The sequence below is a fragment of the Sarcophilus harrisii genome, chromosome 1, assembly GCF_902635505.1.
Source record: "Sarcophilus harrisii chromosome 1, mSarHar1.11, whole genome shotgun sequence".
Lineage (NCBI taxonomy): Eukaryota > Metazoa > Chordata > Mammalia > Dasyuromorphia > Dasyuridae > Sarcophilus > Sarcophilus harrisii.
In genome coordinates this window covers 405,399,110-405,426,871 of record NC_045426.1, presented here as the reverse complement: position 1 = coordinate 405,426,871, position 27,762 = coordinate 405,399,110, and the positions used below count along the sequence as shown (strand labels likewise).

Sequence of the window (27,762 nt, the reverse complement as noted above, 5' to 3'; positions counted from 1 at the left end):
TAACCTCTTCCTTCATAAGCCCAAGTCTTTCCATCTTTTTCTAACTCTGCCAACTCAAAATTTCCTATACCACAAAATATTCCAACCTTATATTGTCTTGTTATTTTAATAGTCTAAAATAATATTGATTAATATGGCTGACATATAGTGGATTTTCCCTATTTTGCTGTTTTGATTAAATCTATTTTATCTTTGATTTTGACCCAGATAATGATTACTACTCCTGCTTTTTTTTTTTTAATACAAATTATACTTCTGATCTTTATTTTATGTTTATATCTCTTATTTCCTATTCCTCCTGACTGCTCTGCTTTACTTCTACCCACAACTTAGTGTCCCTCCTATTACTTAACCTATCTCCCCCCCAATCAGAACTTTCCCTTATCCTCTTCTCCCACATTTATGCTTTGCCCTGTTTCTCTGAATATAGAAGATTTTTATAGTCATATATATGTTGTGTTCCCTCTTGATTCCATTCTTGTCTATATACACATCCTTCAATACTCCCCATCTATTACTTTCTTACCCTCTTATTTCTTTATAAATTTAGAATACTTTTATTCCCTTCTAAATGTTTGTTTTTCTCTTTTTAACCCAGGTCTGATATGAGTTCCCTCTAAAAATACCTCCCTTATCCTCTCCTCCCTCCCTATCCCCTTAATAAATTTAGAAGACTTTTATACCTTTGTGTGTGTGTGTGTGTGTGTGTGTGTGTGTGTGTATGTGTGTGTATGTGTGTGTGCATGCATGTATATGTGTATGTATATATGGTTCTTTCTTTAACCCATTCTCAATCCAAAACTACCAGTCCTTTTCCCTCATCTAATTCCTCTTTGGCATTCTTCCTCTTGCATCTCAATAAGATGATTTTTTTTTACCCTTTTCTCAATTATTTTGTTTTTTAGAATTATATCATACTTAGCTCTGCCCCCATTTTGCTTTTGACCAACCCATATGATAATCTTAGACATAAATTCCAAGTATAAAAAATAAAGTTTGTTCCTATTGAGTACCTTATAATTAGTCTTTGATATTTATCTTATAGTTCTCTTGGATCTTGTATTTTTCTATTAATTTTTCTATTAAGTTCGAGTTTTTTTGCAGCAGAATCCTGAAAGTCTGGCAATACATTGAATGTTTTTTTTCCCCATTCAGGAATATGCTTAACTTTGCAGGATATGATATTTTCAGTCTCAAAATCAGTTCTTTTTGCATATATATATATATATATATATATATATATATATATATATATATATATATAAAGTGTTCTAAGACCCATGGTCTTCTAATGTAGCTGCTTCAAGATCTTGTGTGATTCTAACTATGGCTCTGCCATATTTGAATTTTGTTTTTTTTCTTGATGCTCATAATATTTTCTTCTTAACCCGGAGGTTTTAAAATTTGGATATGATATTCCTGTGGGTTTTCCTAGTAGGATTTCTTTCTGTTGGCTATTTGTGAATTTTTTTCCTGTTTCTACTTTTCCCCTCTTGTTTTAACACTATAGGACAATTATCTTTAATTATTTCTTGTATTATTGTATCAAGATTCTTTTGTTTTTGATTGTAGCTTTCATATATTCCAATTACTCTTATGTTTTCTCTTGATCTGTTCTCCAGAACAGTTGTTTTTCTTATGTTTTTTTTTTATTTTTTATATCTAATTTCGTTTATCTCATTTTACTCAGTTTTTCATTCATCATATTGTTTTTCTTGGTCTCTTATAACTTTGTTGGCTTTTGCCCAATTCTAATTTTCAAGAAGTTGTTTTCTTTTTTAAGATTCTAGATGTCCTTTTTCAGATGAATGATTTTCTTTTCATAATCTTATTTTTCTTGTACTTATTTTTAAAAAATTTTTCTTCAGTCTCTCTCCTTTGATTTTTTTTTTTAAATTCTTTTGTGAATTCTTTTTGGGCAGGTAAACTTTTAATATTACTCTTTGGGGTAGGAGATTTTTTTTTTTTCTTTCACTCTCCTCTTGAGAAGATGAACTCTGTAACCACTTCTATGTTGGGTTCTTTCTCCTTTACTCATTCTTTTTTTTTTTTTTTAGCTGTATGTTATTGTAGTCACATCTCTTCATGATCACTACCCTTGCTTTTTTTCCCCCATAAATTCTACTCTGCCATCTTCTAAAATCCTCTCCCCAAAATCATTTATTTTTGTGAATAATTTTACATTGTAAATTAATTTTACAAATGAAATTTCTATAGAACCAAATTCACATTTTTCCCAACAGATGGCAAAAGATAACATAAAAATTATAGTAAAAAAAACCCCTATAGGCATCTTTATATAATTGGATGCAATTGTGTCATGTACACTAAAAGTCTTTTCTAAATACTCATTTAAGATCAATTGAAGACCACTTTCAACTGAGTGTTGTCATTCTGCAAGATAAATTGCTGCATCATTTGCAACTATTTCTCCACACCCTTCTTTAACATAGTTGGTAATTTTTTCTTTCAGTGTACTTTGTTTACCTCAGCCATGACCTCTGGTGCCATCTTGGCCACTAGCCACAATGCCCCTTTAGGTTATTTCTCTTGCTTCCTGTATGCCTTTTGGGGCTATGAAATTTAGATTTCACACTTTCCAGAACCAATATAAATAGCTGTTTTCTAATAAATTCTTCATTGATTATCTTTGTATATGATAAAAACAGAATCTTCTTTCACTTATTATTATTGTTCATAGGAAGTTCAATATTCTCAATCTTTTCAAATGGTCCAAAATATTCTTTGATTTGTTCTTTAGATGTATTTGTGTCCTGTTTACCCACACATACTTTTTTGAGGAACTCTTTTCCTTTTAAAGCATTAATGCTTTGAGAGGGACTTGCTATCTTGCCATTCAGTTTGTTTTCTTTGAGTTCCAGGACCTCATCAACACTGGCAGCATCTTTGAAAAGCACAAATCCAAATCCCTTTGGTCTTCCAGTGACTGGATCTGTTTTATAATTGTGCAGTTTCCAGATTCTTCAAAATGAGACAGGTACTCAATTAGATCTTTCTTGCTCATATCCCAGTTTAGCCCTTTATTAGACATTTTATTGTCACCCTGCTGGTTCTTGCTGATGTTGATTTTGGAGAAATCAGTGAACTTGATATTTCTGTACTCATTCATGTCCTTCATGGTGGTAGGTTTGTCAGCTAGGGGCAGATGGCAGGGAAAGTGGTTTGTTGTATGAAGTTATTTTTAAAATGGCAGTAGAAGAGAACAATATATGTTTCAATAAGTACTCAAGTCCATCATCTGAGTCATCTCCTCTCTGGAGGGGATAGCATGTTTCATCATGAGTCCTTTGATTTGTGATTATGTTAATCAGAGTTCTTAAGTCTTTAAAAGTATTTTGTCTATATAATGTTATTGTTATTGTATGCATAGTTATTCTTGCTCCGTTCATTTCACTGTACATCAGTTCAGACAAGTTTTCCCAGGTTTTTCTGAAATCATCTACTTCAGCATTTCTTACATACAGTATTATTCCATCATATTCATATAAGGTAACTTGTTCAACTATTTCCCAATTGATGGACATCTCCTTATTTTCCAATTCTTTGCTACCATAAAAAGAATGCTATAAGTATGTTTTGTAAATATATATCTTTTTCCTTTATTTTTAAGGCAGATATTGTGATATTTCAGGGTATAGTTCCAAATTACTTTCCAGAGTGATTATTCCAATTCGTAGCTCTACCAACAGTTCAGTTGTATACCTGTTTTCCTCCAGCCTCTCCAGCATTTGCCTTTTTTTTTTTTTTTTTTTTTTTTTTGTCAATTTAGGCAATCTGATTAGTGTGAAGTAGTATCTCAGACTTGTTTTACTTTACATTTCTTTAAATTATGAGTGATTTAGAGCAGTAATATCAGACTCAAATAGAAATGAAGAGCCACCATACCATATATAAGGATTTCTGTAGATTAAATGTTGATTTAGAAAACCATATATTAACATCATTTAGCTTCTATTACGTTTTATTTGTATTTAAACATTCCTAAATGATATTTTAATCTGGTTCAAATTGCACATGGGCAATGAGTTTGGTACTTATAATTTGGAGCGTTTTTTCATATAGATAATTATAACTGATATTTTTTCTCTGAATTGTCTATTCATATCTTTTGACCATTTATCAGCTGTGGAATGGCTCTTAATTTGTTTTAATTCAGTTCTCTATTTCAGAAATGAAACATATATCAGAGAAATTTGCTGCAAAGAATTTCTTCTAATTTCCTGCTTCTCTTCTAATTAATTTCATTGGTGTCTATATGTATATGTGTATGTATATATGTGTGTATGTGTGTGTATGTGAAAACTTATAGAATTTTATTTAATCAAAAGTGTTTATTTTACCTCCTGTGAATTTCTCTCTTGGTTTGGTCATGACCATTGGCTCTATCCACAAATGTAAATGGTAATTCCTTCCATGTCCCTCTAATTTGCTTAAGATAACTCTCCAAATATCTTGATTTCCCTTAGAAAAATTTTTGGCTCTATTTTCTTTGCCTTTATCTCAACTGTTTATATCTATCTATCTATCTATCTACACACACACACACATACACACACACACACATATATATATATATATATATATATATATATGTGTGTGTGTGTGTGTGTGTTTCAGTCTGTGCCATGTGGTATGTGAGACTCAGAATTAGGGGACATGAGCTTTCTTTCCTAATTCATCACTCACTAGAATTAAAAATCTGTGGAAATAATTTTGTGCTTTGTATCTGAGTTCCTTGTCTATAAAAAAGATGGGGTTGGAATAAATGCTCTTTTTCTAGTGCTACATTTCTATGATTCTATGAAAACTCTTGGGAGTAATGAATTCTCTGCATTTACAACTTGCTCTTTTTATTTGTCCTAAACTGACTTTAAGCTTTAAGGAGGCTCCCTTTGTTAGTATCCTCTGGAAATTAAAGAACCTAGACTTCTTCACTTTATCTCTAGCCTTCACAGTTTTATAGATTTTGACCATATCCTCTTTCAGATTTCTTTTGAGACTAAAGAACTATAATCCCTTTTTGGCCCATATTTATACAGCTTCTGCTATCCTCTTTTTTTGTATATATAAATTATCACAGTTACTTGTAAAACTTTTTTCCGGGGTTAGGGGGTGTGCTGAGGCAGTTGGGGTTAAGTGACTTGCCCAAAGTCCCACAGCCAGGAATTGTTAAGTGTCTGAGGCCAAATTTGAATTCAGGTCCTTTTGACTTCAGGGCTGGTGCTCTGTCCACTGCACCACCTAGCTGCCCTGTAAAACATTTTTTAACATTTGTTTTTAAAACTTTGCATTCCAGATTCTCTTCCTTCTCTTCTCACATTTCCATGCACACATTTTCATAAAAGTCATCTTGCTGTTATCCTCTTGATCATCTTGGTTACCCTTCTCTATTTCTCTGCTAGCTTCCTGAAGATGCACTGACCACAGTTCCTCACACTATTCCATATAGAGACATACCATAGTTTTATACAAGGATAGAATTTTTTTTTGCTTTTTTTGCTGAGGCATTTGGGGTTAAGTAACTTGCCCAGGGTCATACAGCTAGGAAGAGTATTAAGTGTCTGAGGCCAGATAAGAATAGAATATTCTTTGTCTAGAAAATTAGTTAGAAGCACTGCTAGGCTGAGCCCAGAAGGCACCATTCTTTCTCCTTTTGCCTTAAGTTCCTTGCTTTGACATTGTTTGTCATCTCCATAGGGGAATTAGGCTCACCATTGTTCCAATTTCATTTTAACTTGTTATCTAAAGAACAGTTCTACTTGTTTAATAACAGTTCTTTATCTAAAGTTCTGTATCTAAAGAACAGTTCTAGTTTAAGGGGAGAGCCTAAGCTGGTGGGTGGGGGAAAGTAAAATGCTTCCCAGAATGCATAAATAAATCAGGTGTGGAACAGGAAGATTTATTCTGACATAGAAAAGGAATGCTAAGCAATAATAAGTCATGGGATGATCATAATCAGTTAGCAAGTTAATATATAAGCCTCCTTTGGGCATTTATGCCAGGACTGCTCATTTGCTGTTTTCCATATCAATTCTATTAAATGTAACCTGAGGAATGCCAAGAGATCTCTTTAATCTTTTTTTGGTGGCTTCTCCCTCATTGGGCAATTCTTTCTATCTTGGTGGGTCTGCTGTCATTGCCACTGAGTCTGTTTCTGTGGCTGATTTCTCGGGATGATGGAAAATGCGAGATGCCTTTTAAGACTCACAGGGTTTCACCGAGAAAAAGAAGTCAGAGGCAGCTCTATTCCAGTCATAGACCCATGTATTTATGTGCTGGAAGAGTCCTTCCTTTGAGCTCAGAAAGTGATCTTTATGCTCTGAAGCCAGGAGGAATTTCCTATTTGGCGTGTCCTCAGAATTCCAGTTCTATTGCCAGTGAAAATTGTCCTCATGATCATTAGGATGTAAAGTATCTATACCAGCACAGAAGGAGTGCAAAGATGCGACACCTGATATAACCAAAGGTTCTTCCTTTTTAAAAAATATCTTGATTACCAGAATCTTGAAGAAATTATCTATAATAACTCTTCTGGGTCATAATCTATGGTTTGTTTTTTTATGTTTAAGTACTATATAACTGGAAAATTTTTCAAGAGTTCTCTCATACAAAAATACACATATTTTGGGACCTAAATAAACTGTGTTTGAATACTTCAAATAACTAAATGAGAGAGATATTCAAAGACAGTGTTCATCAATAAAATTTTACAATAATGTGTTTATAAGGTTAGGTTTATAAGGTAATCTTTAAAACTCTTGAATGCTGATGTCCAAAAGAACAAGAAATGTTCTAATATTAAAGTCTATGAATTAAAGTTTAGCCTAATGAAATAGAGAAGCATCTTGAAGAGGCCTTCCCTTCTTGAGGGAAGGAAGAAAGACAGGAAACAAGTATTTATCAAGTGCCTTCTATGTGTCCGGCACTATGCTAAGTGCTTTACAAATATTATCTCATTTGGGCTTCACAATAGCTTCTGGATATTAGGTATTGCTATTATCCTCATTTTATATTTGAGGAAACTGAGTCAAAAGTTAAGTATCTGTCTTATAATCACATAGTTGTTTTGAACTCTGATTGTCCTGCATTCAGGTACAACATTCTATTAACTGCTCTATCTAGCTGCCTTTAAGGATTTAGTTTCGCCTTGTTTCATAGACACATATTGTTTCCTTACTTAGGAATAGTAGAAATTCACATATGGCTAGGTCAATAATCATTACCTTCTGAAAAGCAACAATTATACATGAATTTATTAAATACAAATAACAAAATAGATAACTCATTTCTTTATGAGATCTTTTTATGACTGGATTTTATAATTTTTAAACCTACAGTATTATTACCTGGGGTTCATGAAATAAGTCTTAACAGCTTATCATTACTCTAAGCAAGGTGACCAGTTCATTAAGAACTTTCTGATCTTTATCACTCCAACTTGGCTGAGTTTTTGTTACAACAATTTGCTCTTATTATTCTTTCCCATCTTGCTCTCAACTCCTATGTTAGAGTGTTGTTTCCCATAAAAAAAAAACAAAAACAAAAACCCAGCACTTCCTTGAGTTTTGTTCTCCCTCTTTAGCTGCATATTTATGCCATTGCTTGCTTAGTCTCCACTTTATGCTCTGTTAATGTACCTTAAATTGATTGGACATTCAGTTCATTTGGCAAAGATGTAAAGTCTAAATACTTATAGACCGTGAAGATAAAAGGTGGAAGGAAATCAGCACTGAATATGAAGCTTTGTATGACCTTGAAGAGTATATTTGAAAAAACCTGTAGGAATTCTGTTCAATTTAACAAGCATTTTTTAATGCTTACTATGTATGAAGCATTGTAAATTGGAGATACAAAGCTGAAAGTTCAATAGACCTTCCCCTTAAAATGGTTGCCTTCTCTGGTACTGATATAAGCAATACATTTGAAGAGAGAAAAAGTAGAAGTGACTGGCCATGGAACATAAGATGTATATTTGCAGCTAAGATTAACTGTTTTCAGAGCTTCATAGAAAACAAACAAGAATAGAGGGGGAGATTGATTTATTATTTAATTCTAATCAGTTTAGAGTTTATTAAGCACTGTGTACTAGGCACTGGTTTAGATACCGGACATTCAAAGACATAAACAAAATAACTTCTGTTGTTGAGGTTAATATTATACCAGGGAGCAAGACGGGAAACATCTACCCAGAGGATAAAATGAAAAAAAAAAAAACAACAACATGCAAAACAATTGCAAGGTAATTTTAATTTAGGTGTAGAGGCAAAAGTACAGAGATGAGAGATGGAACACAAGCAGTGGGATAGTTTGGTTGAATCATAAGAGGAAGTCTTGTAAAATCAGTTTAGAACACATTTGGAGTAGGATTTTGAATGACCAAAAAAAGGGTTTGTTATTAAGATCTGAAGGAAAGTTAATGTGATGATGACAGTTTAACCTGCCTGGAATATAACAATCTCCTATTTTATCCTCTGTTACTAATGGAGAAGGAAGCTATAAATTTATGACTTTACAAAGAAGACCAAGATTATCAATCCTGATGAGTTCCCACACCAATAATGGAAGAGAATGAATTCTACTTTGTCCCTGTTAAACTTGAAATATCTATATAGAATTCAGATGAAGATGTCCAGCAATGAGTTGTAGAGTTTAGGAAAGAGATGAGGGCCAGACATGGAATTTTGTTTAGAAATTGTGACTGAAGCCTTGGGAGATCACCAAAAGAAAGGAAGAGTTTATGACCTAAAATAGATACAGTATTGGGGGGGAGGGTAATTTAGTAGTAGAAAGATGTTTTTTGATTGATAATACAGAGAAAAGAATGTTTTCTAGACCATGATTCTTAAGCACCTCACAATTTTTTTTTGTGATATATCAGAGGCCATCTAGAACAACCCCTTTTATAGATTAGAAAATTAAGACCTAGGTAGAGCAAGTTTTGTGTCAAATGCCAGACAAGTAATCACTATGAAAGTTAAACTTTCTACTTCAATATAATACAATGCAAATAATAGTCCACTTTGATTATTTGAACTATCAGTGGAATGGTTAAGTTAGGAGTATAAAGAAGAGAATCTAATCATCATTCAACTTGATTTTAGTACTTCTCACATTAGAATGTAAATGTGTATGGTCTTCAGGGAATTTAATTTAAATCAAAGTATTAATCTACACTGAGGAACCGATGTACTAAGCACAATCCACAAAGCAGTTTGTCTTTCTCATCCTCACGTGGTCCAAATCATCCCTTTAATGCACTCCATTTTAGGAGTAGTGAACATCATTCAGACTTAATGATGTAGACCTTTAGCCTTAAAGTGGTGCTACTGTTTCTCAAAACTTCCTGAGAGCAGAAAAAATGGCTATTAGTTAAGTGTTGGAATTTCAAATTGAGAGCCAAAATGTCAACAAAGTTAGTATTTGAAGATGTTAACTGCCAAGAACCAGGAAAGCAAAATTTGCCTTTAGTTGCTATACATATAAAACTTCTATTGTTTAATTTCATTAAAAATCAGTTGATTATTTGGTAGTTTTGCCCCTAAAATATTTCTTGGGGAATTGATTTATTCTCCAAACACTTCATCTTTGTCTTCCTTACAACTGATTTAAAGAGTATTGATAAGAGTTCCTGGAGCAGTTTTCACAAGAGCTTTGCTACTCAAATGCCCTAAATTTTCCAAGATAGGTGAAGCTTAGGTCATTTTCTTCTTTCATATGTATTTTACATAGGATTCATTTCTCACCCTTTTTATCTTTAACAGAGAAGTGCTTCCTAAAATTGTTTTATGAAAGAAAATGTTTCCATCAAGTTCTTGGTTCTATTGGTTAAGTACAGTTTTTATTATTGCTATATTTCATATTACCTTATTTCTGAAATTAAAGGATAAATAGAACAGAAAGTGATCAATGGAAACTTACCCATTCCGAAAGACAAAAATAACTTGGTCTTGTCCTCTTGAATTTTTCATGTTTTTTTTTTTTTTTTTTAAACTAGAGGGATTAAGAGATAAAAGAGGAGCTTAAAGCTCTTTACTTGATTTAAATATACCAGAATGATTACCAAGTTGAGATAGTTCTCCCTTTTTACACTAATTGTAATATAAACTAAAAGGTCATATTCAGCAAAACACTGTTTTATATAGTTGTAATAGTACTTTATAGTTGACAGAAATCTATGCAAACACTATGGGTACATATTACCACCCTTTTGAAAATCAATTTAAAATAATTCATAATTTATCCAGCCACAGCTACTTGGGGATGCATAAAAATCTATTTTAAGGATATGCATAAACTGGAAAAACATATTGAGCATCTCAGCACCTAGTAGTAAACACAGCACCATTCTGTATTCATGTGCCAGATTTACATGAACATTGACCTTTTAAAGGATCAGCATTTCCTTATATTTTTGACAGTTAAGCATCTGTTGTTTTTTTTAATAGCAAAGAAATGGGAAAAAACATGATTTTGCACATTGTAATCACAAAGCTTAAAATTTAGTAATAAGATATGTTCCTTGAGGAAAGGGAATGGTCTCTTTTTTTCTCTTCTAAATACCTAGAAACTAGCACAATATCTAGCATCATTGAATGAAAATACATATTTCTTGGCTCTTTGAAAAATGAGAACATATATGGAGAAGTTATGAAAGATTTTTCACTTCTAATCGTAGTTCTATCTAGCCATTAATTATTCACATTCAGTTTTATCTACTCTATGGGTTTTGTGCACTAAATTCTTAATTCCAGTAGCTCTGAGACATTTCTCTCCATAGTTCAGAAAATGTAGCCCTACTTTTAATATTATCAAAAATAAAACATAATTAGGAAAGAAGATCTAGTGCTAAAAAAAAAAAGTATAGCATGTATTACAAGCAACAATAAAATGATTTGTGCATTATCCACTCCTTTGGATCATTTATGAAAATGCATTTAAAATGGAACTATTTAATTTGTGAAAAGAGATTTTAAAAATTTCTTGTCATCTTCTGAAGCATATAGCACTGTGGATTAAACATAGAAAATATTCAGCAAATTTTTGTTATTGTTTGGTTGGTTTTTTAGTTGAAAAGGTTAAATGTAATGAATGATATTAATGACTTCTCATCTCAGGCCTCTTTCCTGATAATAATGCCTATGAGTCAGGGGAATAATTACTTGGTGATGGCTACCAGCTATATATTGACTTGGATCACTAAATATGAGTTTTCTAAAGAATGTCCTTTGTCTCTGTCAATAAAAAGTTATAATTATTAAAAAAAAAAAGAAAAGAAAAGATTTTAAAAAATGTCCTTTGTCAAATCAACAAGCATTTGTTAAAATCTTACTCTGTGACAGGCACTTGAAGTACAAATTCAAGAAAGTTCTTTCCCTCAAGTTGCTTAGATTCTTGTGGTAGAAGACAATTAATAAAAAAGTACGCCACAACAAAGGGAAGAAAGGAAGGAAATAAGCATGTATGTAACACTGCTATATGATAGGCACTGATAAACACATTACATGTCTTATGTCATCTTTATAACAGCCCTGCTAAGGTAGATGCTTTTTTTGTAGTCATTTCACATTTGAGGAAATTGAGGCAGACAGAAGTTAAATGATTTGTTCAGAATCACAGAGATAGTGTCGAAGGTCAGATTTGAATCTAGGTATTCCTGACTCCAGACCCAACATTCTGTCTACTGTAGCTATCTCAGTAGGAGAGAGAAGGATGCCCAACAGTTACATTAAAGAGTAGAGAAAGCCCAAGAGAAAGATCAGGACAGACTGGAGAACAATAAAGGCAAACATGGAGTACTTCTTTAAGCTGGGAGTGATCACAAAGATGGAGCAACTTCCAATGTAGTCAGTCCAGAGCTGGAGTGAGTTTCAAGGATGGATAGCTTTCTGGAGCATTGTAAGCAAAAGTCCAACTGGAGAATTAGGAATATAATCTGGAAGGAAAGCAGTTAGATATTAATCAGCGGATTGTCAGCATTTATTAAGTATCTGCTATGTTCCAGGCACCATACTAAAGAGACTGGGAATACAAAGAAAGGCAAAATCCTGCCTTCAAGGATTTTACACTCTAATGGGAAAGACAACAGGCAAATAAACACGTACTACAACCAAATTTAACAGAGGGAAAACATTAGAATTAAGAAGGATAGGGAAAGGCTATCTATAGAAAGTAAGATTTTAGTTGAATCTCAGAAGAAGCTAGGGAAGCCAGGAAACAGCCTTGGAAGTGGTAATTTGACATAAAAGATAGAGAATGATTTAAAAGGAAAAACCAAGTTCCATCAAAAAGGACTTTTTGAGAAAAGTCATCAAAAAGGTTTGAATGATCACTTTTGCTGCACAAATGCTCCCTCAAAGTCACCAAAAGATTAAAAAAAATCCCTTTTCCTCATAAATAAAAGAACAACCTTTGAGAAAGTTATAAATATTCTACCATTTGGATCATTATAGAAATAGTTTCTTTCAAGCTGAAAAAATAAGTAGAATGAATTTAAAATGTATTTATCACTTCAGTATTTAGAATTTTTTTTAGTGGTAAAACAATCATAAGTTGCTGTTAACAGCTCTGAGAAGAAAGAATAGGAGATTCAGAATTCAGAGAATCACTGAAAGCTTATATATTAAGAGCCGTTTATGTCTTCCCATTACACGATAAGATAGATGGCCTCAGGACTAATCAGTCTTCTGGGAGCCTAAGTTCCCTGATAGGGATCTTTGACCTGGACCACTTTAGGATTGGCAGCTAATGCCAGGTGCTCCTTCTAAGCTCATGTCCCACCAGGATAGCCCTCTAAGGCCAGGGAACACTAGCCCATTCCCCTTACCTCAGTTCCTGAGTAACCACAACCTCCAAATTCCTACAATTTTAGTGGTCAGTTTTCTGCAACATTTACATATCTCAATGATTTATATAGTGTCTCCTTACATTTTATATTTACTTTTGATTTCCTTCAAATATTAACATCTTTGAAAACGTAGCTCATATTCAGAAAAGAGTGGGAGTGTCTCATTCAAGACATCACCAGGAAAAATCCATTCAATCTAAAAGAACTGATTAAGTGCCACCTGTGTGCCAGACAAGGTGCTAAATACTGGAGATAACAAAGAAAGACAAAAACACTCACTGATCTTAAGAAGCTTCCAATCTTAATGGCAGAGACATGTAAATAGATAAATACAAAGAACCTTACAGAGTAGATAAGAGATAATCTTCATCTTTTTCTCCCTATGTTCAATATGAAATATTTATTTTTAAGAAATGGAATTCCATCTTTACCTGCTAAACATCACTTGGAAGTAACAGGGAATTAAAAACTAATAAGGGAAATCCTCAAAAATTAGGGCTGGGGTTTAAAAGGCTTTCCAGATAACATGACCTAGAAGGGATAGGAAGGGCAGAGCATGGGAGTACACACACACACACACACACACATACACACATATTCAGCCAGGTATTTCTCCTTATTTTTAGAAGCACTTCTTTATAGATGGATTATCTCTCTATACACGCAATACACACACAGACACTGCATATCCTAGAACATACCATAAAATGTAATAATGGCCTGGTTAGTTTAATACTAGTGGGACTTCTATGTCTGAAACATTACATGGAAAAAAATTATCTTTCTATACCTTATGATGACTGTGATAATAGTGATTTGGTAGGCAATTCTCTATTTATAAAGATTTCTTGAATCCTGAATGCAGCAGACCTTTCTATTCAGTGACTGCAAAATAGTAACTCTCCTTAAGGAACAGAAAGGGGAGTATTCTTTGTTATTTAAAAATATAATACCACTACTACTAAATTTTTATCTTAATTATGTGTTTTGGGAAGTCATTATAGTTCCTTTATTTCTGAGCTATAAATTAATAAGACTTTATATATATCTCACTTATAATTACATTTATTAATTTCTCTAAAGATCATTATCTTATTGGATCACTTTTGATATGTTGCCTTTTATTCCCAGGAGAAGAAGAAAGAGAAATTTTAAAATAAATTTCTAGTACTAGGTTCAACATTCTTTAGTCTCTCAACCTATTCATTGTGTTTCTTATACTATCCCAGGAAGAAATGTTTCCATTGCATTTATTTACATTCTGGTATGGCTTTGTGGTGACTCTATAGTCTTGTCGAGTTTCAAAGCTTATTAGAGAAATTACTGTTAATTTATTTAAATTTTTTTAACTATAGAGCAGAAAGCCAAACTGACTAAGCATAAATATCTTTACCAGTTTTGTAGACAAAAGGGGAAAACAGGTGTCACCCTTTTAGAATCACAATTTTCTTGTCTCCTTAAATCTTTTTCTCAAGAAAAAGGTTACTTTCACATGTATGTAAGCACTGGGTAAGGAAGAACAAAAATACAGAATGGTGATAGTAGAATTTCCTAGCAAGTTTCTGAGCCAAGTAGACAGGAACAAACTATAAAATCTCAAAAGTTTGCAAAAGATAGTTGAGACTAGCTTATACAAATATATTAACTGAAGAGGACATTTTTCTTTTGGAAAATGGTACAGTGTGGCTTTTTGTTACAGTAGCTTTAATCTGTATCTGAAGAAAAGCTCTGACATCACCTACAGGGCATAGGAAAGATGATTCTTTTAAAGCTAAATATTTTGGGTTGCTTTTTAAAAAGTGAATCTCTTTATAAGTCCAGAATCCAAGGCTTCATCCTCTTGTAACTTAGGACTTTTTGAGGCATTGAAAAATCAGTAGCTTAATTTCTGCAAATAATGGTTTTATTGTAGGAAGTTTGCAGATGAAGAAGCTGATAGTATCCAAACACTGATTTCCAGAGGAATCATTCTTTTAGCAGCAGCAATGAAAATGATAACAATGCAGTTCAATGAACGTTCCTCCCCTCTAAGACTTCACCTGATTAGGAACATTTCTCAGCTGGAAACACCAAGTCGGGGAATACAAAGTTTTAGAATGTGGGCGATCTGTTTTCTCATTTGCCCCTAAATAAATGGACCTAAGGATCTTGAAGGATAGCAAAATATTTCAGCTGTGTGTGTAATAACTAAGACTATCAATACAAATGAATATTCTCCTGTTGCAGGAGAATCTTGTAGAATTTTTTCTAAATACATAGAACAAGGAGCTGTAATGACTCATTCGGCCAAGAAGAGCGCAATCTTCTCCTCAGCATGTTATTTCAGTATGCAGCAAAGGAGCACATACCTATTTAGGCTGATGGGAAACATCCACCCAAAGTCTCAGTGGAGGGTTATTTAATTATAGACAAGATGAAGAATATTTTCTTTCTAAAAACCTAAGGGGTAGTGTGGTTTGGTTTGTCCAGTCTCAAAAGCTTTCATCTATGGTATTACAAAAAGGAATGCTTCCTCACAATGGCTTATATCAGCAAAGAGAAGAGAAAACATCTGACTCATTGTACCAGAAACCACGGCAATGGGCCAATGAAATGCTCTTTTCATGAGAGTCATTTGTGTCAAGTATTCATGTTTCAGCTCTGGACTTGGGGAATGGATCTTGAAAGAAGCTAAAATCTGGATAATTGTGTATACTAATTGATTCCTATTTTCTTGACCTGTATTCTTGACACTGATATTAGATGAACAGAAGAATTTTTTTTTTTTCCAGCAGAGTAGGAAAAAGGTAAGATTACTACTATGACATGACAATTTGTTTGCTTGGCAAAGTTGAAATATTATAACCTCTGGGTTTTTACTGTCTACCAGGGAGTCTTCACTATAACACATACAACTTGACTTATATCAAAATAAAAAAATGTTCATGTCACATAGAATAGAATTTTTCTGATATTAAACATATAGGTATCTAGAGATTATATTAAAAAGTAGCCCTCATCAGTCATACCCTTTTGTGTGTCAGACCCTACATGAAGCCACCTGTCTTTCCAATTCACTTCTCAAGTTCTATATATGATGGTAGCTTCTGATTTGTATTTTTGTACAATCCATACATTATTGAAGACAATCTCAGTACCGTAAGCCTGTAAGACCAGGAAAACAAAAAATTGGTCATTTATCAAAAAGCATGAGTTTTAATTAGACATTTCAATTTAGACCTGTTAAAATATTCCCAGAAAAGAAACCTATAATGTAAATATGTATGATTTTCCCTGAAGGTGATTATAATCAAATCCCATGAATCTGGGCTAGACAATTTAGCTATTGAAGAGGTAAAAGATAATTAAGTGTAGTTATTTTCCCTTTCCTTGCTACAAGGTCAAGTCCACTGACAGCTTTTTCTAGAAAATGGGCTACAAGCTAAGCCATCTAGGGAGGGAACAGAGAAAATAAAATGGTTTAACCCAAATAAGCCTCAGTCCCAGAAAATGTTCATTTGCAGAATATGGGTATTGTTGAGTTCTGAAGGCAAGAACATTTCTTGCATTCAGATCAAGGTTTGCATTCTCATTTGTGATCAGAAGCTGTGAGGAGCATAGTGTGATTCTGCTTTTCTTTTTCATCCAGAAGGACACTGCAGTGCACCCCATAGGGCAAAGGCGGGGAGGGGGAAACATTACTTTTAGCCTTTAGTTCTTGCTAGCTTAAGGGGTTGTTGGCAGATAAGCATTATGTTTACTTTGCCCAATTCTTCAGGAAGTTCCTATGGGAAAGCAGGTTTCCAACAGTTTAGGAGGCACAGCAGAAGCAATATCTTTATATAAGTACTGGCTCTACCTCCTAAAAGGTTTCCTTTGAGCTTCTGTGTATCAGAGTGAAGCACATTTGCTTACCTTCAACTATGTTTCCCCACTCCAGCAACATAAATCCATTTGTTGAATGATACTTATGTCATAGTAGTCTATGGGAGGAAGAAGCAGACTTTTCTTAACTTTAAACTTGGCAATTACAAAAATCCTAGGATCATAGATTTTTTTCCTAGAAAGAATCTCAGAAATTTATCTAATACAATCCCTTCTGCAGATGAGGGAGCTGAACCTTAGATAGATTGGTCAAGACTACCCAGATAGTGATGGGCATCGGGAGTGAAATCATCAGGGGACAGAAAGTTGGACCTGGAATTAGGAAGACAAAGTTCAAATTCAGTCTCAGACCCTGAGCAAATCACCTGACCTGTGCCTCAGTTTCCCCAATACTAAAATAAGGATAATAACAGAACCTACTTCCTAGGGTGGTTGTGGGGATAAAAGGAGATAATATTTCTAAAGAGCTTTGCACACTTTAAAGTGCTATGTTATGTAAATACTAGCTAATATCATTATAGTGTGGAGAAATCAGCACATACTTTTGATAAAAATGAAGTATATTGATAATGTAATAGGTTTACTATACTGATTTCTGCATGATGAACAATTGAGATGTCTCCTAGTCTCCATGGCTAAATCATGAAATAGATTCATCCTTCCTGCCTTCAAAATATTTTCTAGGACTAGTACATCATGAAGTTGTTATGAAGATTAAATGAGATAATAACATATGCATAATGCTTTGCAAAGCTTGGAATTGCCAAGAATAGTGACCTACACCATACATATAACATAGACACCATATTCTTGATCTTAGCAAAGAAACATGTGGAAAAGGCTATACCTAATCACCAATGCTCTCAGCCCTTGAAATTATGCTTATATAAGACTGACCAGCCTTCTTACCTATCAGACATTCTGTGGTAAAACAAGTTGTGGTCTTTTTTTTTGCATATGTGAAATTCATATGCACAAGAAAAGCATAACTTGTAGCAGATAATAATAGTTCTTCTGAATGTCTTCAAGCAAATAAGTCAAAGAAACTTTTTTTTCTTTTTCTTTTATTTAATAGCCTTTTATTTACAGATTATATGTATGGGTAACTTTACAGCATTAACAATCGCCAAACCTCTTGTTCCAATTTTTCACCTCCTACCCCCCACCCCCTCCCCCAGATGGCAGGATGACCAGTAGATGTTAAATATATTAAAATATAAATTAGATACACAATAAGTATACATGACCAAAACGTTATTTTGCTGTACAAAAAGAATCATTTTATAGATGAGGAGCCATAGAGTTAATAAACTTATTAGAAAAAAATTAAAATTAAAAAAAGTCGCACTACAACTTTTTTGTATTGTGTTTGTCATATCATAGCATGAAAAACTCTTTATAGAAAATATTCTATATAAATGTCCCCAATTTAAGAAAGGGATTTAATTTCTTTCTGGAGTTTTCAGTTCCATTATTCCCCTTTTGCTTCTCCTTGTTAATGCCATCTGATTTGATTATCCTGCTCACAGGTGTAAGCTGAAGTCTCATCCTAAAGAATCACATTTCAAAAACCAACACAATTTTAGCAGTAAATAAATCTTGTAATATTTGAATACCAAAAAAGGGCTTCTTTATAAACCATGTGCACGCCAAATTATGGAATAAAGCATTTGGAATTGAGAGTTTTACACTAGTTGGCCCTTGAAGTTTCTTCTGTTTATAAATATGTGATCTTATGATAAAATTACTACATTGGTGAAGCCACATTTTCTCACCATTTAACCTCATGTGAGTTCAGAAAACACAAAGCAAAAACAGATTATGATTTCTCTCCTACCATAAACTTCCCCCATAATGAGATTTAATTATCAACAAACAATATTGTTAATGTATTTTATTGGAAAAAAATAAAATACAGATGGATCGGTTTCCTTTTTTAGAAGTTATGTTAAAGTGAATCTGTCCCTTGGACTTTAGAGAACACAGGGGTCATGCCATATTTTCTGGCAATATCAGTTGGAAGAATTTTTCTAGAAAATTCAAAAAAGGAAGGAAAGATAAAAACTATGCAAAATGTTTGACATTGACCTTATTTTAGTGAATTAAAATTTTCTAGAGTTCAAAGATGATACCAATGTGCTAATGAAAAGTATTCACCTAAACTGAACACACCACTAATATCTCAGAATGAAATTAAAATAATGATGATTGTTGGAGGGGATGTGGGAAAACTGGGACATTGATGCATTGTTGGTGGAGTTGTGAACAAATCCAACCATTCTGGAGAGTAGTTTGGAACTATGCTCAAAAAGTTATCAAACTGTGCATACCCTTTGATCCAGCAGTGTTACTACTGGGCTTATATCCCAAAGAGAACTCTCCAAATTCAAAGCTGGGGGTCTTCAATTAAATTGTTCTTTCTCATAGCATGTACCTACAAGAAACCTATTTCATGATGTAATTATTTTGTCAAGTAGAATGTTTCTTACTACATAGTATTGATTTTAAAAATTATTATTACCATTATGCGTTTATATAGTGTCTGTGCCATAATTGTCAGATGAGATGTAATTTATCCTCATTACTAGCCTGGTAAAGGCAAAGGCCACATATTAGAACTACCGTTTTAGTGAGGATCAAATCAAACCCAAAAGGCTAAATAATTCTTAATAATTGAGTAAGCTATTCACAAAAGCAGCAATTAAAAGCCAGTTCTCCTGAATCAGGTCTTCTACTTATGACACTGAAATATCCTGTCAATTTGGTTCAATTTTTATTTTTTACTAATGGGATGTAAAATAAAGTTTTGAGTGAAAATTATATGGTATTACTTTAATTGAATTTTTGCATTTTTACCCAGATAGTTTGGTGCCAAGTCAGCAACCTAGAGAGATTACTAGGACATAATTATTCATAATGCTTTTGGTATCTACCTTGACAGTGGATAAATGCAGAACTATTTCTTGTCTCTCTTTGTATTCTCAGTAGCTAGCACAATACCTAGAACATAGTAGCCATTTGGAAATGCAAATTCTTCTAGGTTGGTTGATTGCTTGACTGATGCCTAAATCCATTGTTGATGAAGGGATAGAATCATTATCAATAGATATTTGTGGATACTTTGATAACAGATACTTGATAGATTCATGTGGACATTGAATGATAAAAACTGATTTAACTCAATTTCCATTAGATAGCATTTCTGCACATAATATGATTTGGGACATAAATTTGGGACAATCTTTAGCATAATACTTTGAATGTAATAAGTAGTTGGCTAGAATCAAAATTTTACCAGTTCATGTTTTCTTTCAATTGATAGATTGATTGTATGCTTTACATGTGTTTCCTATTCAGTGTGGTTCAGGTCTTATGTTTTCCAATAAATCTCCCATATAGTAATCACTATACAGTGCATTTTATATTGACCTGACTAATGAGTTGCATAAAGTGAATGCTCAATAAATGTTTGTTTAACTCCATGATTTTGTTGTACTCTATCCTTGTGATGTAGAAATAAACTTTGGGGAAATTCCTAGGAGGAATTTAGTCAACAGCACTACATTGAGGGTGTGTGCTGGCAGTGGTACATGTAAACTGTCAAGGACTTGAGAGATTCTCTAATCTAAGCTCCTTATTTTGCAGCTGGGGAAACTGGAGCATAAAAATGGAGCACAGATCATTAGAGATTGTATTGGTACTAGAATCTAGGTTTCCTCTAGAGTGCTGTGGTTTCAGAATGACAACCCTGAAATGAGCAAAATTCTCACTCACCAAAAAAAAGGTTAAATTATGTTCACTTTGTTATATTCTTTTAAAATTTTAAAAAATAAAAATTGAAAATATCTGAATCTTAAGCGACTAGATTATTCAGCTAACTAATAATTCAATACAGTAAACATTTATTAAAAACTTACTACCTGCCAGCTAAGTGCTGGGGGATAGAATTAATTTAAAAAAAAAGGTAGACTGCCCTCAATAGAGTTTACACTCTAAAGGAGGAGATATACAAAAGGAGGCAGGAAAGAGGGAAGGGGACTGAACACCAAGGAGTACCCAGCCTGGAATATATAGAACTGAAACCAGGCAGAGCAGCATGTGCAGAGTAAAGTGAGCCCCAAAGTTCAGTTTCTGGCCTTTATGAAGGAAGGCATTGGTAGGAGTTAGGAACTCAGCTCTGTAGCCCTTCAGTCAGAGGGGAGAAGAGACTGACGGAGGTGATATCACTCTGAGTTTGCCAACAGCTTGGAGGGGCTACTTATTCCATGGAATTGAAACCAGGCAGAGAAGCAGATACAAAGTGGAGTCATAGCTGCTCACATTCCCTGAACATTCTAGTTAGTTAAAGTTATATAATAAATACTATACATTCATAATAATGACCCAAAGGAGATGAAAGGTCCTAAAGTGTTTTCTGAAACTTTAAAGAAAATCAAACTTAGCTTGATTCTGTTTTTGTAAAATGTTTTTGTTGTATTCTCATTCTTAGTGGCAATGTATTCAGGCTATATAAAAGAATTTCTTATGAATTACAGTATTAATCCAAATACAACACTCTATTCCTTGGCCAGGTTGTGGAACAGAGAATTGACCAGACCTTGAATTGCCTTTGCCCTAAATTGCCATGTTCCTAAATTCTGGATTGTAACTTGGCCTTTTTTTTCCCTGGATTTCAGGTCTCATTGTGCATGAAGGGGCAGCAGTTTACAGAGTATTTAAGCGCTGGAGGGCCGTTAATTTGCACTGGGATGTATTAAATTACGACAAAGCCACAGATATAGAAGAAAGTAGCCGAGGAGAGTCTTCTACAAGTAGGACATTGTGGTTGCCACTGACAGCTTTGCGAAATAGAAACTTAGTTCACCCAACACAGTTAACCTCACCAAGATTTCAGTGTGGCTATGTACTATTACACCTGTTCAATCGAATGAGGCCCCATGAAGACTTGTCAGAAGATAACAGCTCGGGGGAGGTTGTGATGAGAGTGACTTCAGTGTAATGAAAATGTAAGGATAATGCACTGTGGACCATCGAAACAGCATTTTGGAATGTAGTTGCAATGAATGGTGAACCCATAGCACTTCTAAAAACATATATGAACTTTTTAAATTTATGCTTTTTATATGAACAATGGAATTGCAAATACATTTTCTGAAAAAAAAAAGTCCCTTTGCTCTTTGTTTTCTGATTTATGACATCTTTTTATAAGTTGGTACTTGGAATCATTTGAAATATAATTTACATGTTATTAGTTGACACAATGAAGAAACTGATCCTTACAGCCAAAAATATTTTTCTTGTTTGCTTTAAATATATTTTTACCAAACTTTTTTGCGCTATGTGTAATTTTTCAGCTTTGCAACTGAGAAAGATTTTAGGTGATGATTATAGACATACACTAAATTACTATTAAATAAGTGAGTCAGATGTGCATTTGTAGGCACTCTGCAAATACTCTCTTTCCTCAGATTCATAGTACCATTGTGTGTTTTTGGATTAATTGCCCAAGGTGGCATCACACACTGTGCTGGGACTAGAATCCAGGTTTCTGGATTGAAATGGGATCATTGTGCAGAATTAAGAACTCACACATGACACGCTTTCTAACTTTAAAAAATACTTCATACCTTGACTTAAGTTTTCATCTCTGTAAAATACCCTATATTTTTGTATTAGTAAACTGATAGAGAATGCTACTTGTCTAAACAAGGGCTTCTTAAACTTTTCCCACTAGTGATCTGTTTTCACCCAAGAAATTTTTACATGACCCCAGATACATAGGTATATAAACTAAGTATACAAATCAAACATTTGCTCATAAATCATAATTTCGCAATCCCTATCTTCAGTTACATAATCCCATATGGGGTTGCAACCCACAGTTTAAGAAGCTTTGGTCTAAAGTGATTGAGACACTTTTAACTGACCTTATCCTTGGCAACAAATTAACTAGCAATTCTATTAACTTCATTGGCTTTTAGTTTTTGAAAGCTGTATGTATAATTAATCATCTTAACGCTGATCTTAATGGTGAGTAAAGTATTTCTTGAAAGGACTATTTCTTTCTAGCCTTAAAGTTTTTTGTTTTGTTTTGTTTTGTTTTAGTTTACTAGAATGACCACAAGGACTTATGGTTCCATAAGTGCTGCTGTTAATTTTTTTCCCCCTTAATCAATGGTTCTTCATAACTGACTGTGACTGAAAAACTTGGTCATCTACTGGCCAATTATTTATTGACAAGTCAATTTCACTAAGCACACGTGTGCTGGCTCTTAAAAACAGGCATACACTGCATTGGCAGTGCATGTGCATACAATTCTTACAACTTTGGCAGGATTTACCAGACCTTATATTCCACTAACAAAGGCCTTAATGACCCAAGGTTAACCCCATGCTAGGCTGAGGAATCAGAGATGGACTTGAAGCCATTCATTAAATGAAGGAAAAAAATACATCTTTCAAAGTCAAGCGGTTTTATTCCTTGAGAAATATTGTTAGCTGGTAATAACTGTGAATTTTCTACTTTTCTAAACCTCTTGAAGTATATAATATATTTCAATGTATAATTCTTAGAGAAATGAGGAGACAAATATGAACATGTGGGTACTTGAGTATTTCTTGAGTTTAATTAGAAGAATCATGTTTGATTAATGAATAAATTAAAAAGCAGGTGATATAAGGTACATTATTACTTAATAACTTACAAATAATTATAAATGAAATACTTAATATTTGCAAATAGCATTTGTATACCAAACTAACAAATCCTATAGATATTTGATTTAATATTATTATCAATAACAAATGACTCTCCAATGAGACAGAAAAATAGGAACTGAGTAGAAACCTAAAGAATAAGCTATTGGTTGAAAAACCAGTGAAAGGAGGGAAATATTGGATGATGAAAGTAGATTCTCTGCCAAAAATGGTAATTAATCATTTGTACCTAAGATTTTTTTATTCTTACAGTGAAAAGCATTAGCCACATATAATAAAGAAGAGAGATAATGTTGGCATTCAATTTTACATTCTTATTCTCTAAATGCATAATAAAGAGACTTCAGATATGAATTAGATGTCAGAATCATAACATATCTGATCAGCCCCAATAATTAGATTATACTCTTGGATGCTGATTAACTGACTTAACCCTATCCCCAATTTTGAGATAGAAGGTACTAGATCCTTTCACTGAATTATGCATTAAATAGGCATTTTAGAAGAAAGGGAATATACTGAGAGACTCTACTTGGCAAGGTCCTCTCTACTCTTGCAGTCTTCTCCCCTTTCCCAGCAATAGTGCTTGTGTCCATAATTATCTGTGGTACAGAAAGAGAATAGTCAGTCATGCCCATTTCAGGCCTATGAAAATTGCACCCTTTATTAACATTGCATTATTTTTCAGGGGGAAGAAGTATATGATGAGATTGAAAGTTACTACAAAGCTACCCAAAGAAAATAATACAGAGGGTGCTTCTTAGAAGTATTTTCAATATTGTCAAAATCTCATTATCGGTTTATATGTGGAAAAATTATCTTTCTAAATATAAACATATAATTTCAAAGGGAAACAGCATAACATTCCAACTTCACTCCAAGAAAACCTCACAAAGCAATCAATTTTTAAAAAACAGAAAAAATGGAAAACACATTTTTGTATCACAAAAATCATCTAAAATATTTTATGTCTCCTTTCAGTTTTTTTTTAAAAGATTATCTAATGAAATTCCTAAGAAGAACTGAGATTACTCATTTTCTTTACTTTTCTTTGGTAGGATACCATTTATTCCATTCAATGAAATAAAAATTATCTTTATCTTTAAAGACAGAGGGTATTTTATGACATCCTCCATAAAACTCCTTTCTGTACCTCATATTCAAATATAGTTCTTCTTCTTCATCATTCTTCTGTACCTCATATTCAAATATTGTTCTTCATTTTGAGAAATAGGAAGTTCCAAGCAATCTCACAAATTCATAGGTATTGATACCATCATGACTTTTTTTTCTCCAGAGGTTCTAAAGTAGAAGATAGTATTAAAAAGTGATAAAAAGACCTACAAAGCAGTCCTCCATTAGTCAGTACTTGAGAAGTAATCAACAAAGAAATAATTGGGACATAGTTGATAGTAAAACAGCATTTTTGACATTTTCTTTGTATCATGAGGACTGAATTTATAAGGAAAGCATTATATGTATCATGAAATTTAATTTTTCCTTTCATAAATACCATAAGCCTCTATCACAGCAACTTACAAGATCACAGACTTAGAACTAGAAGAGACCTCTGAAGTCATCTAAGTCAATTGATTCTCTTTTACCCTTAAGATTATTGAAACCCACAGAAGTTCCAGATCAAACAGGTAGCAGGTGGCCAAGCCAATATATAAATCCAGGTTCTCTGCATTATTTTCACTACAACAAACTGTCAATTATTTCATTTACACTGAAAATCAGATTTCCAATTTTAATTTCTTAATAAACTGTAGGTGATACATGCTGAAATATAGCAAAGACTGATGATATTTTATCTTGTTTTGCTTCTGATCCATTGTTTTCTGAGCCAATGTTGCATAAAGCCTTAGGGTTTTGATAAAACATAATTGTTGATAACAGATAATCTAAGTACTTATTCAGAGGGACAACGTTTGCTATTTGAATTATTACATTAAGTCTCTGCTAGCAATCAATGTCAACATATTCTTGACTACTAGGGCATATACTTTATTGACATTTCTTTTTATTCATTTTTTACAGTGCTATCCATTTGAATTCACCAGATAATTACTCTTTTGAAAATTATTTTCAAATTTATCCTATATCTAGAGAAAGATGTACCAAAGGATATCTCCTCTTCCATAATTTCTCACAACTCAATGTTGTTTAATGTTCATTGTAGCAGTGAAATTTTGATTTAAAATTCTTAGACACTGAGATAAAGATATCTATAGTTTTAACAACTCAGAAAAAATGAGTCTCAACCTATCTGTGCTGCATACAGAATAGCAGGGAGAAAGACTAAGGAATAACTCAACAAAAGGTACACGCCCCAGAGGTACCTTCACATGGATCCAATAGTTTCCTGATTGTTCTTCCCTACCCAGTTAGACTAGCTAATCATTCATGGTTAACAATAGATTTCTTTTTTCATCCTGGGGAAAAAGCAGCTAGCAGTTCAGGTGAATGACATTTTGACACAATGATGGAAAAACAAAAGAAAATTCTTTTCAATAAAATTTTGAAGGTTTTTTTTTTTTTAAAGCATAATGTTAAAACCACATATTTTATCCTAATTTTTTCACAATAAATTATTTTGTTTTGTTTCAAAGTGATTGTTCTAGGTCCAATATATCTTTTCTCAAGAAGTATATTATTTTTACCAGAATGGAAAGTAGAGAGATTTTTTCCTAAGAGTCACAGTGGCCTGATCCTAACTTATGAAAGTATTAATAGTACCCTTGGTATTTGAAAAACTTGCTTTATAAAGCTATCCAACAGGAAATATTCTTCACAGCTGATAGACCACAGAAGGTACATTAGCCATGACTGAGAGATCTATAGAGAAGAGCGTCTTATTACAATGGTACATTTAGCTGTTCATCACAGCTGTAGAGTGTCTTTATGGCTATAGTAGGTTTTAACCTTCCAAAAAGGTGTAGTACCATCAGGGAGCAAAGTGAACAGGGAATGGGAGAGCTAAGTGGGAAAATGTTCTCATTATACCTACAAAGCTATGGAAATCACCATGGGAATTTTAAGATGTAATGATAGGAAGGAAATAACAGTCCTACCTAGGGAGGCCAATACTATTGATTAGGAGAGAGATTTAATAATAAAAGCCAGCTATTAGCTATATCTTTGTAATTATAGTGTTTAGTTCATTTTCATAGAGCCTGCTGTCAAAATGATAACTTTGGCTAATTTTACTCCATTATTCATTCAACTGGGATCTGACAACAAAAATGGGATCATTATCTCTGGATGGCCAGTATTAAAAATCTACATTTTCAAAGAATGGAGAGAAGCTCAATGACTCTCCCATTGCCTTAATAGTGTGGATTGTAAATTTGCTGGTTGATAACTTTGGAAGGCACAGGGAACAGCACTAAGATAATGGGATGCACGAAAGGTAAGATGCAATGAGTCATAAAATCAAGAAAAGGAGGAATATGATAGTAGCAGACACAAATAATTAGGGAATAAAAGAAAGCAAGGAACTTCCTTGAGGGCCTTTTTATCTGGAAAGCCTTATATATAACAGTGTTCAGAACAGAATAGACACTTAATAAATATTTGTTAATTGGCTGGGTGAGTGAAAGGTTTGAGACAATTGTCTAAAGTGGAATATGAGAAAGATGAAGACCAAGTTCAGGGTGGATAAGGGAAGAGAAGAAACCAGTTCTGTTCATATTCATATTCATACTACTTTTCAGAAATGACTGTGTTTTTAATTGCCTGAAAGAGGACCAGTAAGACTCTTAATAATTGTTTATACTTTTTTTCTGATCTGGATTTGTGATTTCAGCAGTATTTGTTGTTGTTATTGTTGCTGTTGTTGGAAAGTTAAGTAATGCACTGTCTTAAAGTCAGAAAGACTCATCCTCCTCAGTCACTTAAAGCTGTATGACCCTGGATAACCTTGTATACCTCTGTTCTTATCTGTAAAATGAACGGGAGAAGGAAATGGCAAACTACTCCAGTATCTTTAGCCAAGAAAACCTCAAATAAGGTCACAAAGAGTTGGACATAGGGACAGCTAGATGGTTTGGTGGATAGAGCACCAGTTCTGGATTCAGGAGCACCTGAGTTCAAATACTCCTTCAAACATTTAATATTTACTAGCTGTGTGACTCTGGACAAGGCACTTAATCCCAATTGCCTTTCCAAAAACAATACTAATAATGAGTATGAAGAACTAGGCAAAAGCAATAACAAAAAAGGGAACTCCTAATATAAACTCCTTCTATCAATCTGAATCAGCAACTCCCCTATAATTTATAGGATCTAAAAAAAAAAGTTAACATTTATATGGT

The 27,762-nt window shown here is 33.4% G+C and overlaps 1 protein-coding gene and 1 pseudogene across 1 annotated transcript in view; one reads left to right on the top strand and one right to left on the bottom strand.

The window, feature by feature from the left end:
* MARCHF11 (membrane associated ring-CH-type finger 11) overlaps nucleotides 1-22,018 on the top strand; it is a 146,745-nt gene extending 124,727 nt beyond the window's left edge. The window contains exon 4 of the mRNA XM_023495921.2: nucleotides 21,406-22,018. Within this exon, the coding sequence (XP_023351689.2) occupies nucleotides 21,406-21,728 (323 nt within the window). The 3' untranslated portion in view covers nucleotides 21,729-22,018. The remainder of the gene's footprint in view (nucleotides 1-21,405) is intronic.
* Nucleotides 2,542-3,139, bottom strand: LOC105749291 (annotated as a pseudogene).
* Nucleotides 22,019-27,762: the final 5,744 nt, after the last annotated feature.